General features: G+C 43.4%; 1 protein-coding gene across 26 annotated transcripts in view; it reads right to left on the bottom strand.

The window, feature by feature from the left end:
- AFDN (afadin, adherens junction formation factor) overlaps nucleotides 1-15,765 on the bottom strand; it is a 529,325-nt gene that overhangs the window by 451,234 nt on the left and 62,326 nt on the right. For 18 of the 26 annotated variants that reach the window (XM_075862614.1, XM_075862630.1, XM_075862615.1 and 15 more), the window contains exons 3-4: nucleotides 6,436-6,551; nucleotides 179-342 (exon numbers count right to left, since the gene is read on the bottom strand). In XM_075862614.1, coding sequence (XP_075718729.1) covers nucleotides 179-342; nucleotides 6,436-6,551 — 280 coding nt within the window. The remainder of the gene's footprint in view (nucleotides 1-178; nucleotides 343-6,435; nucleotides 6,552-15,765) is intronic. The other 8 variants (XM_075862616.1, XM_075862624.1, XM_075862641.1 and 5 more) reach the window with 1 other exon arrangement.

Here is a 15,765-nt window from a genome sequence, read left to right as displayed (position 1 = left end):
GGGATATGCCATCACTTTAGAATAAGGGAATAACCCTTTAAAAACTGAGGTTTTGTTTTTTTCGATTTGTCAGCCTACAATGGTTCAGCAAATGGGTTCTAAAATCCTGAGAAAACCCCTTTAAATAGTTTGACATGATTAAACATGGATGAAAAAATAAAATAAAAATAAGACTCACGAATCATCCTTCAACTGCTGACCATCTTGGCTCTCTGTGGCTAACTTTATGGCTTCTTTCTCACGTCTCTTTTTTTCTCGCTTTTCTTTTTTAGAAAGGGTCCTCTTGAAATTCTGTATTACGCCTTCCTTTTCCTGCTTTTCAGGCCCATTACTTTGAGCCTTCTAGAGTTAAAGGCAGAAATACATTCGTTAATGTCAAAAAGTTTGTCCATTCAGAAAGGCAATTCAGAAAACAGGTTATATTACCTACAAATATTTTTACCAATTTAAAAAGCACCCCCCCCCCCCCCCAATTAGGTTAAAAGACAATTTTTCTTCATCTCGGCATATCCCTTCATTACTTAGATGAACTTGATGGGCATAAGCAGGAATTTGAGCCTTCACCGTAAAATCCTTCTCTCATCCAGTTGGGGGACAGACCCTGGTGTATGCCGTTGCCAATAGGAGGCTTGACGCTAAGAATTTAAAATGTGTCCCCTCTCACAGGATATACCCCAATCTACATACAGCGCTATTCAGTCTGTCCGCAGGCAGTAGCAGAGACCAGGTAAGACAAGGTAAGTCAAAACAATAAGAATTCATCCAACAGACAAACATGAACAAAAGCTTGAACCAGAACTGGTGGAAGCTGTGTGCCCCAATAAACTTGAGAAACTTATTTTACGGTGACCATTTAAAAAAAAATCTGCTTTGAACGTCCTAGGGGTGGGAACAGAACACAGGACATAGTCACCTTTTTCACAGATGCCTGCAAGACCTTGTGATCAATGGTAGCATCTGGGAAGGTGTGCACCTGATAGACCTTGACAAAAGTGTGCACACAAAATCATGTGGCTGCCTTGAACACCTTAAGATCAGAAGCTTGATTGCGCAAAGCCCAGGAAGCTCCAACTGCTCTGGTAAAGTGGGACATGATCCGAAAATAAGAGAACCTTCCCCCGAACCCGGTAAGCCTTGAAAATAGCCACCCAAATCCAATCGATTGATGGTGGCATTAGAGGACGCAAATCCCTAAGGATAGGAGAGGATAAACAAGGAATCTGACCTCCATAAGGAAGAAATTACAATGCACGGACAATATCCAGGTTGTGGAGAGAACGCTCCCTTAGATGACTGGCAGACGGAAAAAAAAAAAAAAGAATTTAAAAAAAAAAAACCCCAAAAAAACAAAACGGCAGAACAATGTCCTCATTCATGTAAAAAAACAAAAAAGTGACCTTAGGCAAATTTTTTTTAAAAAAAGCAAGGTACCATGCAGAGCACCGCCTTGTCTCGAAGAGTCAGGAATGGGGGAGCTGCAAGACAAAGCCACCAATTCAGACACTCTACAGATGAGTCACCGCTACCAGGAAAGAAGGCGAAGGGAAGCTTCTTGCAAGGGTTCGATTGGAGCAGACTGCAGAACCTCCAAGAACAATTGGGATCCCAAGAAGGAATCTGAGAACTATAAAAGGGAAATCGTGTTAGCAGCCTCCTGCGGAAAATCAGAGGATGGAGTTTGAGATCGTCACAAACAAAAGTAGGTTTTCCAGGTACGATTGTAAATACTGAGGAAGGCTTCCTAGTCTTGAACATAGTGTGAATAACAGTCTATGACAAACCGCATGCCCTCAGAACTGCTACCTCAACAGTCGCATTATTAAATGTAGCAACCATAAAATACAGTGGAAGAAGGGCGTTGAGAGACAGATCAGGACGGAGAGGCAAGGGTCGGCCAGCATGGACACTACTTCTGCGTACTAACAACGACGCAGCCAATCTGGGGCTACCAGGATGGCCGGAATCCCCTTGGCCTTGAGCAGTCGGGTGAGCCAAGGCCAGAGACGCAGAGGATTGTGGGGGGGGGGGGCACGTACAGGAGCCTGAAGCTGGTCCATGGAGCCATAAGGGCATCTACAGCACAGGCCTCTGGATGGATCCTGGGCTCCGGAAATGAAGCAGGAAATATGGCAATTGAACATGGATGCAGTCAGATCCATGTATGGGTTGCCCCATCTACTGAAAATTTAGTCAAAGACATTCTGGTTGAGGGACCACTACCTGGGATCCACCTTTTCGCAACAAAGCCAGTTGTCGACCCCAGGAATATGTACGGATGTCAGAGTAGGAACGTGATCTTCCACCCAGGCTAGAATTATTGTTCCCTCGGCCATCATGGCCGTGCAGCAAGTTCTGCCCTGGTAATTGAGAAAAGCCACATCTGTGAGATACCGTTTGGACTCCCACCAAATGTCTGGAGTGCAGCCATATCCAGTGCAACAGGCAAAGGAAGAGGGGCTCTCAACTCGAGCAGGTCGATGGAAAGAGGAGTTCTGTGAAGTTCCTGAGCTATAAGGTTCCGAAAAGTTCTTTCCCACCCCCTTGAGACAACCGAGAAGAGGAGCTGCCAGTTCAGCAAAAGGAATGAGCAACCTCAGGGAATGTCCAGGGAAGAGCTCCCCCACTGGGTTGATCAACTGACAACCAGTGAGTGAAAGGAAGAACAGTTGGTCCAAGGAGACTAGGGAATTGTTCCACCGAGAGATTGCCCAGTGAAGGGGGTGCGTGTGAAACTGCGAATAGGGAATCTTAAATCAAGGCCACCATGGTTCCAAGAACCCTCAGAGGCGGAGGGAGGTCAGTGCAGCCGTTCGCAACAAGCGAATCTCATCTTGAAGGGCCAACAGCCGTTCATGAGGAAGGAACACTCCCACAGATTGTGTGTCAAAGGATTCGCCCAGGAAGAGGATCTGCTGAGAGAGAAGGCAATATTTGGAGCGGTTGACAATCCAACCGAACCAGCACAAGGTGTCCAGAGTGATCTGGAGCGTAGTCGCATTGTCCTCCCTGGTGGGAGACTGTCACCCTGTACCTGGACGACATTTTGATTGACACCCCCCTGGTCCGAAAAACACAATCACAATCGGCAGGATTTTTGTGAAAACTCAGGGCCATAGTCAGGCCGAACAAAAGAGCCACAAATTGGTAAGAGTGGGTCAGAAGTGTAGGAAGTGCTGGTGAGACTGACAAACAAGAACATGCAAATACGCATCCTTAATGTCCACTGAGGAAAGAAACTCCTTGTTCTAAGGAAGTGAGGAGTAATTGAAGGAGCTCCCTGTGGAAATGGCAGACCCTGACATATGCGTTAAAGAGTAGATTGCTTGGGGGAAAATAAGGCAGCCTCCCTGGAGGTGGGCTGAGAAACAGCGGACTAGAAGAAACGCTCTGGGTGGGGGGGAGGCTACTGAGGCAGACTTACTAGCTCCAGTGGACTTGGGTTGCCAGCAGGGGCGAGCCTTAAAGGAAGGTGGGACAGTTGTCTGGAAAACCGTGTGGAAGAGCGCATGAAAGCGTTGAAAAGTAGGACCTGCACTTTTGACAGGGGTGATCAATTTGATCCTGCTGTGAGGGAAGTAGGCGCTCTTGCCACCAGTAGCCTCTGAGATTATATTGTCCAGTCTGGCCCTGAAGAGACAAACCTGAAAATGGAAGCGCAGTCAGGAACCGTTTGGAAGCTGTATCTATAGACCAAGTTTTTAGCCAGGTCGTTTTGTAGAAAGCAATGGCAGAAGCCCCAGCAACCAGTCAGGCAGTTGCAAGAGAAGCCTCGCACAGGTACTTTGACACACAGCAGGGGACATGTTCGTAAAAAGCCTTCAAAAGTTAACATCAGTGGGCCTTCCTAGGCATAAAACCTGAATGGTCTAGATCAGGGGTCTCAAACTCGGCCGGGTAAGTGGGCCGCATATAGAAAAAATGGGAAGTTGACGGGCCGCATTACTTTCAAATTTGATACAATACAAAATTATTGTTAATCAATTAGTTATTTGAACTACTATAACACTATATTACTATAATAATAACACTACATTACTATAATAATAGCGCTAGGTTTAAAATGTGAGATATTTCTCCACGTGCTTATTGCAACAATCCAGCTTTCCAGTTTAAGTGTCGCTAAATGCAGTCCGGCGGCTCAGTTAGCACACGTCAAGATTGGGCAGCCCCTTTTTGGATGCTGCCGCATTGCCCTCTGTGGATAATGCAACACACCCCTAGATAAGGCCACAGTGCCCTCTGTAGATAAGGCCACAGTGCCCTCTGTAGATATGGCCACAGTGCCCTCTGTAGATATGGCCACAGTGCCCTCTGTAGATAAGGCCACAGTGCCCTCTGTAGATAAGGCCACAGTGCCCTCTGTAGATATGGCCACAGTGCCCTCTGTAGATAAGGCCACAGTGCCCTCTGTAGATAAGGCCACAGTGCCCTCTGTAGATAAGGCCAGTGCCCTCTGTAGATAAGGCCACACACCCCTAGATAATGCCAGTGTCCTCTTCAGATACTGCCACACACCCACTTGTAGAGGCTGCCACACTGCCCACTTGTAGAGGCTGTCACAGTGCCCACTTGTAGAGGCTGCCACAGTGCCCTCTGTAGAGGCTGCCCCAGGGCCCTCTGTAGAGGCTGCCCCAGGGCCCTCTGTAGAGGCTGCCCCAGGGCCCTCTGTAGAGGCTGCCCCAGGGCCCTCTGTAGAGGCTGCCCCAGGGCCCTCTGTAGAGGCTGCCCCAGTGCCCTCTGTAGAGGCTGCCCCAGTGCCCTCTGTAGAGGCTGCCCCAGTGCCCTCTGTAGAGGCTGCCCCAGTGCCCTCTGTAGAGGCTGCCCCAGTGCCCTCTGTAGAGGCTGCCCCAGTGCCCTCTGTAGAGGCTGCCCCAGTGCCCTCTGTAGAGGCTTGCCCAGAGTCCCGGAGCAGAGCCGATACCAGCGCTCTGCTCGGGACTCCGGCTCTGGGGAAGCCCCAGACATCGCTGTTCATATGTGGACAGCGATGTCAGGGAATTCCACAGAGTCCCGGAGCAGAGCCGACACCAGCGCTCTGCTCGGGACTCCGGCTCTGGGGAAGCCCCAGACATCGCTGTTCATATGTGGACAGCGATGTCAGGGAATTCCACAGAGTCCCGGAGCAGAGCCGACACCAGCGCTCTGCTCCGCTCTGGGCAAGACCCTGACACACTGTCCATATATGGGCAGCGATGTCAGGGAATTCCACAGAGTCCCGGAGCAGAGCCTGTACTAGCGCTCTGCCCGGGACTCCGGCTCTGGAGAAGCCCCAGACATCGCTGTTCATATGTGGACAGCGATGTCAGGGAATTCCAGAGTCTCGAAGCAGAGCCGATACTAGCGGCTCTGTGTCCCGCGGGCCGCAGATGACAGCCCCAGGGGCCGCATGCGGCCCGCGGGCCGCGTGCTTGAGACCCCTGGTCTAGATGGATAGTATGAGAAACTATTTTTTGCAGACTTCGGGCTAGGATTTTGGCCAATATTTTAATGTCACAATTGAGTGACATAGGCTGGTAGGAGCTACAATCTATCTGATCTTTACAAGGCTTGGGGGATCAGTGCTACAAGAGCATCTCTCATGGAGGGAGGATATCGCCTGCATCAAGGGGTTAGAAAAGTTTAAGCAAATTAGGTCATCAATGTAACTTGCACACAAAACATGTACGATTTATATTGTTCAAGAATTTCAGAGAAGATAATCTGATCCTCCAATAAGACCAGGTATAGATTTTAATTTGGCACACATGGGCTGCCCACTGCAGTACCCCATAGCAGGTGAAAGAAGTTACTGCAAGATTAGGCTGCAACAACAACAAAAAAAAATGTTTTCTTAATAGTTATTGATATTTGCGTTCGAGACTAAATAAATGCTGCGTTTTTATCTACTTTAATCCCAAGTTAGTTTTCAGTGAAAATGATTGTATGCTGTCAAAACCAATTATAAGCCTACATAAAATACACTGATACATTGGTAATATTTCCAAAACTGATGGCAGCATTTATCCACACAAGACAAGCAAAAACAGATAACGTTTGAGGTGTACGTTCAGTGTATGCAAGAAATGCTCAAATACAAAAATGTAAAAAAAAATGTACAAAAAAAAAAATGTTTTTGTTCACAATGGTGGTCTATGATCAATGTATGTAACGGGAGGATATATGGTTGTAAAGCTCCTACTTATGCAGTCTGTGCATACGTCAGGAGATTTTCCCAGCGTATGTGCCAAATGTAGTTCAAATAGAGCCTATACTCGGGAAATAGAAATAAAAACGATCACGTTGCTCCTAAAATGTATTAGTTTAGGGGTTCAATAGCATCCAAGCATTTTTATTTTTTTATTTTTTTTTAACCATGCAAAAAAGGAGAAAAAAACAATTAAAAAAAATAATCACTTTTGTACGGATAATATGTGCAGTGAAGTACATGTACAGTACCTTTGGAGGTATAATGTCATTTTCATTCTTGAGCACAAATCTTCCTTCTCGGTCATCCTTATTCCAGTTAAGCTGAACCACCAAAGGTTTCTCGTCAACATCAAGTCTTCGTTCTTCTTTAAGACATTAAATCAGCACGTTAAAAATATCTATTTAAAACACCATTCCTGGTACGCAAGTCTCCCCCACACTCAAGTCATACTGAGTCGCTTAATTAGCTGCTCATATTGCATTTATATGGGTATAAAGGTTTCAGAGTGTGTAGGAGTATAAAAAATATAATACATAGTTCACCTATAACATTAAAATCCCCTGCCTAATAATGTTGGTCCCCTTCATGGGGCCAAATCAGCACTGATCCATCAATATCTGGCACCAAGACGTTAGCAACAGATATGTTGCGAGATGGGTTTTCATGGATTGTACTAGTTTTTCCAGCACATCTCAAAGATGCTTAATGAAACGAAGATCTTGGAATTTGGAAGCTAAGTCCACACCTTGAACTCTTTCTGCTCCTTAAACCAATCCAATTTCAGGGCGAATTATCCTGTTGAAAGAGGCTACTGCATTAGGGAATACCGTTAAAATAAAGGGACGCACTTAATCTACAAAAATGTTTAGATGGGTGGTACGTGTCAAAGTAACATCCACACGAATGTCAGGACCCAAGGTTTCCCAGCATAACATTGCCCAAAATATCAAACTGCTGCCGACTGCCTTCTTCCCATAGTGTTCTTAATTACATCGTTAGTACGGTTGAAAAAACGATGAAGGGAAAGGATATGGGTAGACTTTAGAACTTTGTTATACTCGTATTGATTTAGGTTAAGTTAAAAAAAATCCATTAAAAAAAAAAAAAAAGGCTTTAACCGATTTTTCAAATTATCTAGGGGTATAGTGAGCATTTTGACCCCACAGGTTTATTGCAGAAGTTATTGGAAGTAGGCCGTGAAAATTAAAATCTACATTTCATATATTTTATTAGAATTGGGCAGTGAAAATAAAAATAATCCCTTTTCTTCAGTAAGACGTAGCTTTAGCTAAAAAAATAAATAAATCATTTTCTCAACAAAGAAAAAAAAAAAAGAACCAACATGTGTAAAGCAATTTCTTCCGAGTACGGCAATACCCCATTTGTGGTCATAAACTGCCGTTTGGGCACATAGTAGGGCTCAGAAGGGAAGGAGCGCCATTTTGCTTTTAGAGTGCAGATTTTGCTGAATTTGGTTTCTGGGCACGGTCGCATTTGCAAGGTCCCTGTGGGAACAAAACAGTGGAAACCCCCCATAAGTGACCCCATTTTGGAAACTACATCCCTCAAGGTATTCACCTGGGGGTGTAGTGAGCATGTTAACCCCACAGGTGTTTTGCAGGAATTAGTGTGTACTCGATGTTGCTGAGTGATAATGGGATTTTTTCCATAGATTTGCCAAAATGTGGTGCCCAATAAAAATTATTAGGCTGTGTTTCCCGGTTTTAGAAACACCCTACATGTGGCCCTAATCTTTAGCCTGGACATTCGACCAGGCTCAGGAGTGAAAGAGTACCATGCGAAGTTGAGGCCTAATTTGGCAACCTACACAGTATTGGTTCACAATTGCAGAGGCTCTGATGTGAAATAAAAGGAACCAGTGACAAGTGATTTTGTAAACTGCACCCATCAAGATATTTATTAAAGGGGTGTAGTGAGCATTTTCACCCCACAGGTCTTTTCCATAAATTATTGCGCTGTGGATGGTGCAAAGTAAAAATGTCAATTTACATTTCAGTGGCAATTATGTCGTGCCCAGCTTGTGCCACTGGACATCCCAAAGATTGTTAAAAGGGTTCTCCAGGGTATGGGGATGCCATATATGTGAAAGTAAACTGCTGTTTGGGCACACTGTAGGGTTCAGAAGGGAGGGAGTTCCGTTTGGCTTTGAGCGTGGATTTTGCTTGGTAGTTTTGTTTGCATATTACTGGTATCTCAGTTTATAATGTGGGGCATATGTAAGCTGGGCAGAGTACATAAGGGGCATAGTCAGGTGGTATAATAATGGTGTAAAAAAATAAAATAAAATAAAAATAATCCATAGATGTGTGTTACGCTGTGAAGAAATCCTTCATGCACAGGGCAGTGTCGCACTGATAAATGGTGCCCTTACTTATGCTCCTTTTGGTCCACACTCTGCACATTTACAGTTTGGGTTATTTAGCTGGGAAAGTTGTCCTGGTATAATAATACAGGCACCCTTGCTTCCAGCAGATATATTTGACTCTCCCCCCCCCCCCTCCTGGTACCCTAATTTTAAGGCCTTGATAGATTGCCTCTTGAAATAGAAATGTTCCCTTCGGGCTGCACAACTGCAGATTTTTTTTTTTTATTTCCCAACTTATTGGAGCCTTAACTTTTTTTTATTTTTTCATAGACGTAGTGGCATGAGGTCTGTTTTTTTGTGGGGCGAGCTGTAGTTATTATTGGTGGCATTTTGGGGTACATGCAATTTTTTTTTATCACTTTTTATGCTTTTTGGGAGGCAAGGTGACCAAAAAAAAAAGCAATTCTGGCATAGTTTTTTTACATAGCGTTCACCAAACATTATAAATGGCATGTTAACTGTATTCTGCGGGTCAGTAAGATTCCAGCGATACAAATTTATATAGCACTATGTTTTACAACATTTTGCACAATAAAATTACTTTTGTAAAAATAATATTTTTTCTATTGCCATGTTGAAAGAGTCATAATGCTTTAATTATTGTCGACGGAGCTGTAGGAGGGCTTGTTTTTTGCAAGATGAGCTAGTTTTTATAGGTACCATTTTTGGATACATGCGACTTTTTGATCACTTTTTATTTCAATTTTTGGAAGACAAAGTGACTATAAAAAAAATAAAAAATAAATACTGCCAGTATTTTTTTATGCCGTTCTCTGCGCGGGATAAACATAATATTTTTATAGTTCGGGTCGTTATGGTCGCATTGACACCAAATATGTATGTTTTTTTTATTTTATTCAATAAAGTGGCTTGATAAGGGAAAAAGGGAGATTGTGTTTTATTTTATTACTTGAAACTTTTATTGTATTTTTTAGGGTATGTTCACACGGCATATTTTTGGCCGTTTTTAGGGCCGTAAACAGAAAAATCGGAAGCAGAATGCCTCCAAACATCTGCCCATTCATTTCAATGGGTAAACTGTGTTCAGTTCCGACGGATCGTTTTTCGCTGTGTTTTTTTAAGCGGAAAAAAATGGCTGCGATAAAGTGCAGGACACTTCTTGGGACGTTTTTGGAGCAGTTTTCCATAGACTCTAAAGAAAAAAGCTCCAAAAAGACACTGCGAAAATCGCGAGTGGCACAAAAAAACGTCTGAAAATCAGGAGCCGTTTTCTCTTGAAAACAGCTCTGTATTTTGAGACGTTTTTTGACTCTGCGTATGAACATACCCTTACACTTTTTTAGTCCCACTAGGGGACTTGAAGCTCCAACTGTTTGATTGACGTTCTAATACATTGCACTATCAATGTAGTGCAATGTATTAGAATGGTCAGTTGTTCACTGACAGCAAGCCGATCAGGCTCCGCCTTCCGTAATGGCAGACAGGAGGCCATTGTTAGGCCTCCTGTTGCTATAGTAGTAGTCGGCAGCCTTGTCATCGCATGGCAGCCGATGTGCTACAAACTATTAAGCCCGTACTCTGATACATTGATTTCCGGAAAAAGCCGAACAGACACAAAGCGGCTGATCGCTCACACGAGCACTTCAGCAGCTTAGTTTTAGTGATTGGTGGGGACTCCGTGCTCGGACCCCCACTAATCAAAACTTATAACATGTCACAAGTTTGTCAAACGTTTAGTTACCCTTTAACATCATATGGACAGCCTAGTTGCTTACCTGGAGAAGAGATGGCACCAGGCTGCATTATGGGAAAAAGGCAAGCCAGTCGAGGCATTGCGATGCTCTGGGCAATGTTCTACTGGGAAACCTGGCATTCATGTGAATGTTACTTTGACATTTACCTAGACAAAAATGTTTATCAAGTGCACCGCCTTCATTTTAATGGTTTTCTCTAAATGACAGTGGCTTCCTTTAGTAGGATAATGTGACCTACCAAACAGAAAAAAAAAAATTGTTCAGGAATGGTTTGAGGAACATGAAAACGAGTTGAGGCTGTCGCCTCCAAATTCTCCACATTTCAGTCTGATGGAGCATCAGTGGGATGTGCTTGGAAAAAAAAAAAAAAAAAAAAGAAGTGTCAGATTCCCAGAGGTCCCAACTTGCCACTTACAGGACTTAGGAGGTTGTCCAAGTTGGGGGTGGTTATTTATACTGAAGACCTATCCACATGATGGGATCAATCGGTGGAATCCTGCATTTAGCGGTTCTGGTTCCCAAATGCAGCCAGAAGCTATGAAGGAGCCAGTGCCGGATGCAGAAGCCTCAAACCACTGTATAGTGACCGCTAAACAGTGGTCGTAGCCTTCTGCTTTCGGCAGAATCATGCATAGCTTCCTGCACCCGAAATAGCTGATCGGTTCAGGCTCAGAGTGTCGGATCCCCACCGATCATATACGGATGACCTATCCTTCTCCCCCTGCACCTTGAAGTGCACTTATGTCAAGGTGCGTTAATGGGTTAATATAGCAAAAAGAGATGAGCAGCACTAGACCGAAAATAAATGGGTGCACGCCTCTTGGGTCACAGTCTAATGTCCCTTCAACATAGCAAATAGAGGATGAGGCAGCAAACCAAACAAGAAGTTATACGGTTTAAGTCCACATGCAAGGTTTCAGCTCAGTGAGCCTCTCAAGCATTCGGCTATGCTCACACAGGGCGGCTAAGCTGCGAAAAAACACACAGTATAGTCGCTCTGTGCGACGCAGGGAATTCCGGACAAATTTTTCTGAGGTGTTTTTTTTGCGTCAGAACCGCTGCTTTCCACCGCAAAAAAAAACAAAAAAACATCTGCTATTTGTTGTAGGTTTTACCTCCCTATTGAATTCAATGGGGGAAAACCCGCAACACAAAAGCAGCGATTACACAAATACAATAGACATGCTGCGGATTACAAAACTGTGCCGCAGGTAAATTTCTGATCTGTTTTTCCGCTCATTTATGCAGCGTGTGGATGAGATTTGTAAACATCTCATCTACTTTGCAGCTACTGGTATTACGTTGTGGATTTTCCACACCAAAATCAGTTGCAAAAAATCAGCAGTATTTATGCTACGTGTGAACTTACTCTAAGGCTGCATGCACACGTTGCGTAATTTGATGCGGAAAATACACACCAAAACCACAGGTGTACATACTTAATTCCTCAGATGCTCAGATTCTCCTCAGATACTCCTATTGGTTGGGTCATGGCTGACTATATGTCTAAGGCCTCATGCACACGACCGTATTTTTTCCCACCCGTAAATACTGGCGTAAATACGGGTCCGGTGTCACACGTATTCCACCCGTTTTGCACCAGTATTTACGAACCCGTGCTCGTAAATATGGGTCCGGTGTCACACGTATTCCACCCATATTTACGAGCACGTTTTTGGCGGCAAAATAGCACTGCACTAATCGGCAGCCCCTTCTCTCTATCAGTGCAGGATAGAGAGAAGGGACAGCCTTTTCTGTAATAAAAGTTAAAGAAATTCATACTTACCCGGCCGTTGTCTTGGTGACGCGTCCCTCTCTTCACATCCAGCCCGACATCCCTGGATGACGCGGCAGTCCATGTGACCGCTGCAGCCTGTGATTGACCTGTGATTGGCTGCAGCGATCACATGGCCTGAAACGTCATCCAGGACGTCGGGCCGGATGTCGAGAGGGACGCGTCACCAAGGCAACGGGCGGGAGACCGGACTGGAGGAAGCAGGAAGTTGCCGGTAAGTATGAACGTCTTTTATTTTTATTTTTTACAGGTTTATACTGATCGGTAGTCACTGTCCAGGGTGCTGAAAGAGTTACTGCCGATCAGTTAACTCTTTCAGCTCCCTGGACAGTGACTATTTACTGACGTCGCTTAGCAACGCTGCCGTAATGACGGGTGCACACATGTAGCCACCCGTTATTACGAGAGCTCCATAGACTTCTATGGACTGTCCGTGCCGTTATTACGGCCAGAAATAGGACATGTTCTATCTTTTTTAACGGAACGGGCACCTTCCCGTGAGAAAACGGGAAGGCACCCGTCGCCAATAGAAGTCTATGAGCCCGTTATTACGGGTCGTGATTACGACCCGTAATAACGGGAGTTTTTACGGTCGTGTGCATGAGGCCTTAGCCGATGCATAACCGAGCTAGTCCTCATTTCGTACCCATGATTGTGCCAGATTTATTCATTGGCATAACTGCACATGCGCAAATTGACGTATGACGTCAATGCGCACTAGATGTATTGTTTTATGGAAAGTCGACATGCGCAATAGGTAGTGTGAGACGCTGACAACCTACCCAGTGATGAAGTAATTTCTTTTGATTTGTATTTATATATCATCTTTATAGCTGGTGATGCACAATGTATACTTTATACAGAAGCATACAATAAAATATTAACCAGTGAAATCTAGATCAAGCACTAAACAAAACCTGCTACAAATGTATAATTATGCCCCTTTATTAACCCCTTAATGACCGGGCCTGAAAAGACCTTAATGACCAAGCCAGATTTGTTAAATCTGGTATGTGTGACTTTATCAGAGAATAACTCTGCGAAAGTTTTGAATATCCAAGTAATTCTGACATTGTTTTTCCGTCACATGTTGTACTTTATTTTAATGGTAAAAGTAGACTGATACGATTTGCGGAAATTAATGAAAAAATAGAAAAATTGAAGAAATTTTGTAAAAATGATCATTTTTCCCTATTTTTAACTGCAATGTCACATATGTACATACATACTGTACAATTTTTTTTATTAAATATATAATTCCATCGCTTTACTCTATTTTGGCAGCACTTTTGAAAAATAAATTATTTTTTTTGCGCAATTTAGAAGACTTACAAGTTTAGTAATCGTTTTATACATTTTGAAGGTTTTCAGAGGCTCATAGGTGTCAGAATGGTGGAAACCCCCACAAGTGACACTATTTTGAAAACGACACCCCTTAAGGTATTTATTAAGGGGTGTTGTAAGTATTTTGACCCCACAGTTTTTTTGTAAGAATTCATGCAAAACAGGCGTAAAAAAATATAATTTCACTTTTTTCATAAAAGTATCACTTTGAAGACCGATTTCTTTGTAAGGCGACCTTGAGAATGAAGAAACACACCCCAAAATCTATCACCCTGTTTCTCCTGTTTTCCAAAATTCCCCCATTGTGACCCTAATGCGTTGCCTGGACACACGGCAGGGCCCGAAAGGGAGGGAGCACTTGAAGACTTTCAGGACACACATTTTGCTTGAAAATGTTTCAGGTCCCATTACACATTTATAGAGGCACTGAGCTGCCAAAAAGCTAGAAACTCCCCATAAATGACCCCATTTTGAAAACGAAACCCCTTAAGGTATTCATCTAGGTGTGTACTAAGTATTTTGACCCCACCGTTTTCGCAGGAATTAATGCAAAGCAGGTGGAAAGAAAATGTTACTTCACTTTTTTTCACAAATGTGTCATTTTAAGGTCAGATTTCTTGTACAGAGGACATGAGAATAAGGAAATGCAGCAGAAAATGTATCACCCTGTTTCTCCTGTGTTCAAAAATATCCCCATTGTGGCCCTAATGGGTTTCCTGGACACACGGCAGGACCCAAAAGGAAGGGAGCACCCGGAGGCTTTCAGGAAACACATTTTGCTTGAAAATGGGATGATTCTACTTTTCTAGATTGAGAAATAGATGTCCCTAACAGTTTCTACACCCTATGACTATTTTGTGCTAAGAAAGCAGCTGTCCTGAAATCATGTCAGTCCATAGACATTATGTATATCAACCCGCTCTGATATATAGTAAGTTAGAGTGGGAAAATTTATTTAACTGTTGGCGGAAAAAGGCAATATATAAAAAAAAAAAAAAAAAAAGGAGGAAGAATGTATCCAGCTATGTGGAAAACTAGAGCATGTTCACAGGATGAAAGAAAATTTGTAGGGCTGTAATGACTATTATTCAAAGTGACTGGTCATACAACGCCTTTAGCTCCATCAATCCCTATAAAAGGGAACGAATGTGCCAAGTGACGCGGTACACCATAACAAGCCCCTGCCCGGCAAGGTACGAACCGCCATGTGCACAAAACAACCAATCACCTGTAGAATATATAAAGGGGCAGTGTCCCACACCGTATGTATAGATACAGTAAAGGACCGCTACTCCCCAAATTAATGTCGCTATTTCTAGAAGTATTGTCGGGTGTAAGAGGTCCACCAAAAACCCGAACAAAACTGTAATAAAGCCCATAGTGTATTGATAAGGAACAGCTCGCTTATTAGAAATCCTCAGAATAAAAAGAAAAAATTATGCCGTATCCCCAGTCAGTAACCGCTATTTATGGCAGGACATAGTCCTAACGGAAAAGGAAATAAAGAGCTTTCAGGGCACAATTTTATCTTGAATGAATTTCAGGGCCTTATTCCACTTTCTATAACTGGGTTATATCCCAAAATGACTCAATCTAGAAAAGTATATTTCCCTCCCTCCCAAAAAAAGTGATTAAAAAAAAGACATCTCTAAAAGAACCCTAAATTTTGGCATCTACTAAATATACAGCGAAGCTGCTTCCCTAAAAATAAAAAATAAAAGGTGTACAGAAAAATAAAATCCTAAATAAATCCTGCATTTTAACTTTTATATCTCACAAAAGAAAATTAGTAAGGTGCGACGGTATGATAGATTTCAAAACAGGGAAATCTGCATAAACCAGGGTTGGAAGGACAAGCGGAACAATAATATCGTGACTCACGTCGCTGTCCTCGTTTGCTGCAGATCCGACACCGTTTTTTGGGGTATTTTTGGTTAGGTGTTGAAGGGATGGGGTGTAAAAAATGTTTAACAAGTCGGCGTACATCCTCTGACTCATGGACTACTCTCTGGTCCGCAGATTGAAATAGGAGATCTTCAATCACTTTCTCCTGAAATTCAAAGAATGTCGCCCTGCCCGCTGATTTTTTGTACAGGACAAATTCATTGTGCATCGCAACCTGGATGAGGTATATTGCCACTTTCTTATACCATGTTCTGGTTTTCCTTTTAACCAGATAAGGTTGTAACATCTGGTCGCACAAATCTACCCCACGCATGAATTTGTTATAGCCGATGACACACACAGGCCTTTGTCTATCTGCAGAGGCCCCACGTTCTCTAACAGTTGCTGTTGCACTTGTATGGATAGTGCTGATCATGTAGACGTCCTTGCGGTC

This window comes from Rhinoderma darwinii, chromosome 4 (genome assembly GCF_050947455.1).
Source record: "Rhinoderma darwinii isolate aRhiDar2 chromosome 4, aRhiDar2.hap1, whole genome shotgun sequence".
In the NCBI taxonomy this organism is placed as follows: Eukaryota; Metazoa; Chordata; class Amphibia; order Anura; family Rhinodermatidae; genus Rhinoderma; species Rhinoderma darwinii.
Note: the sequence above shows the minus strand (reverse complement) of the source record. Positions and strands in the feature narration are given on the sequence as shown.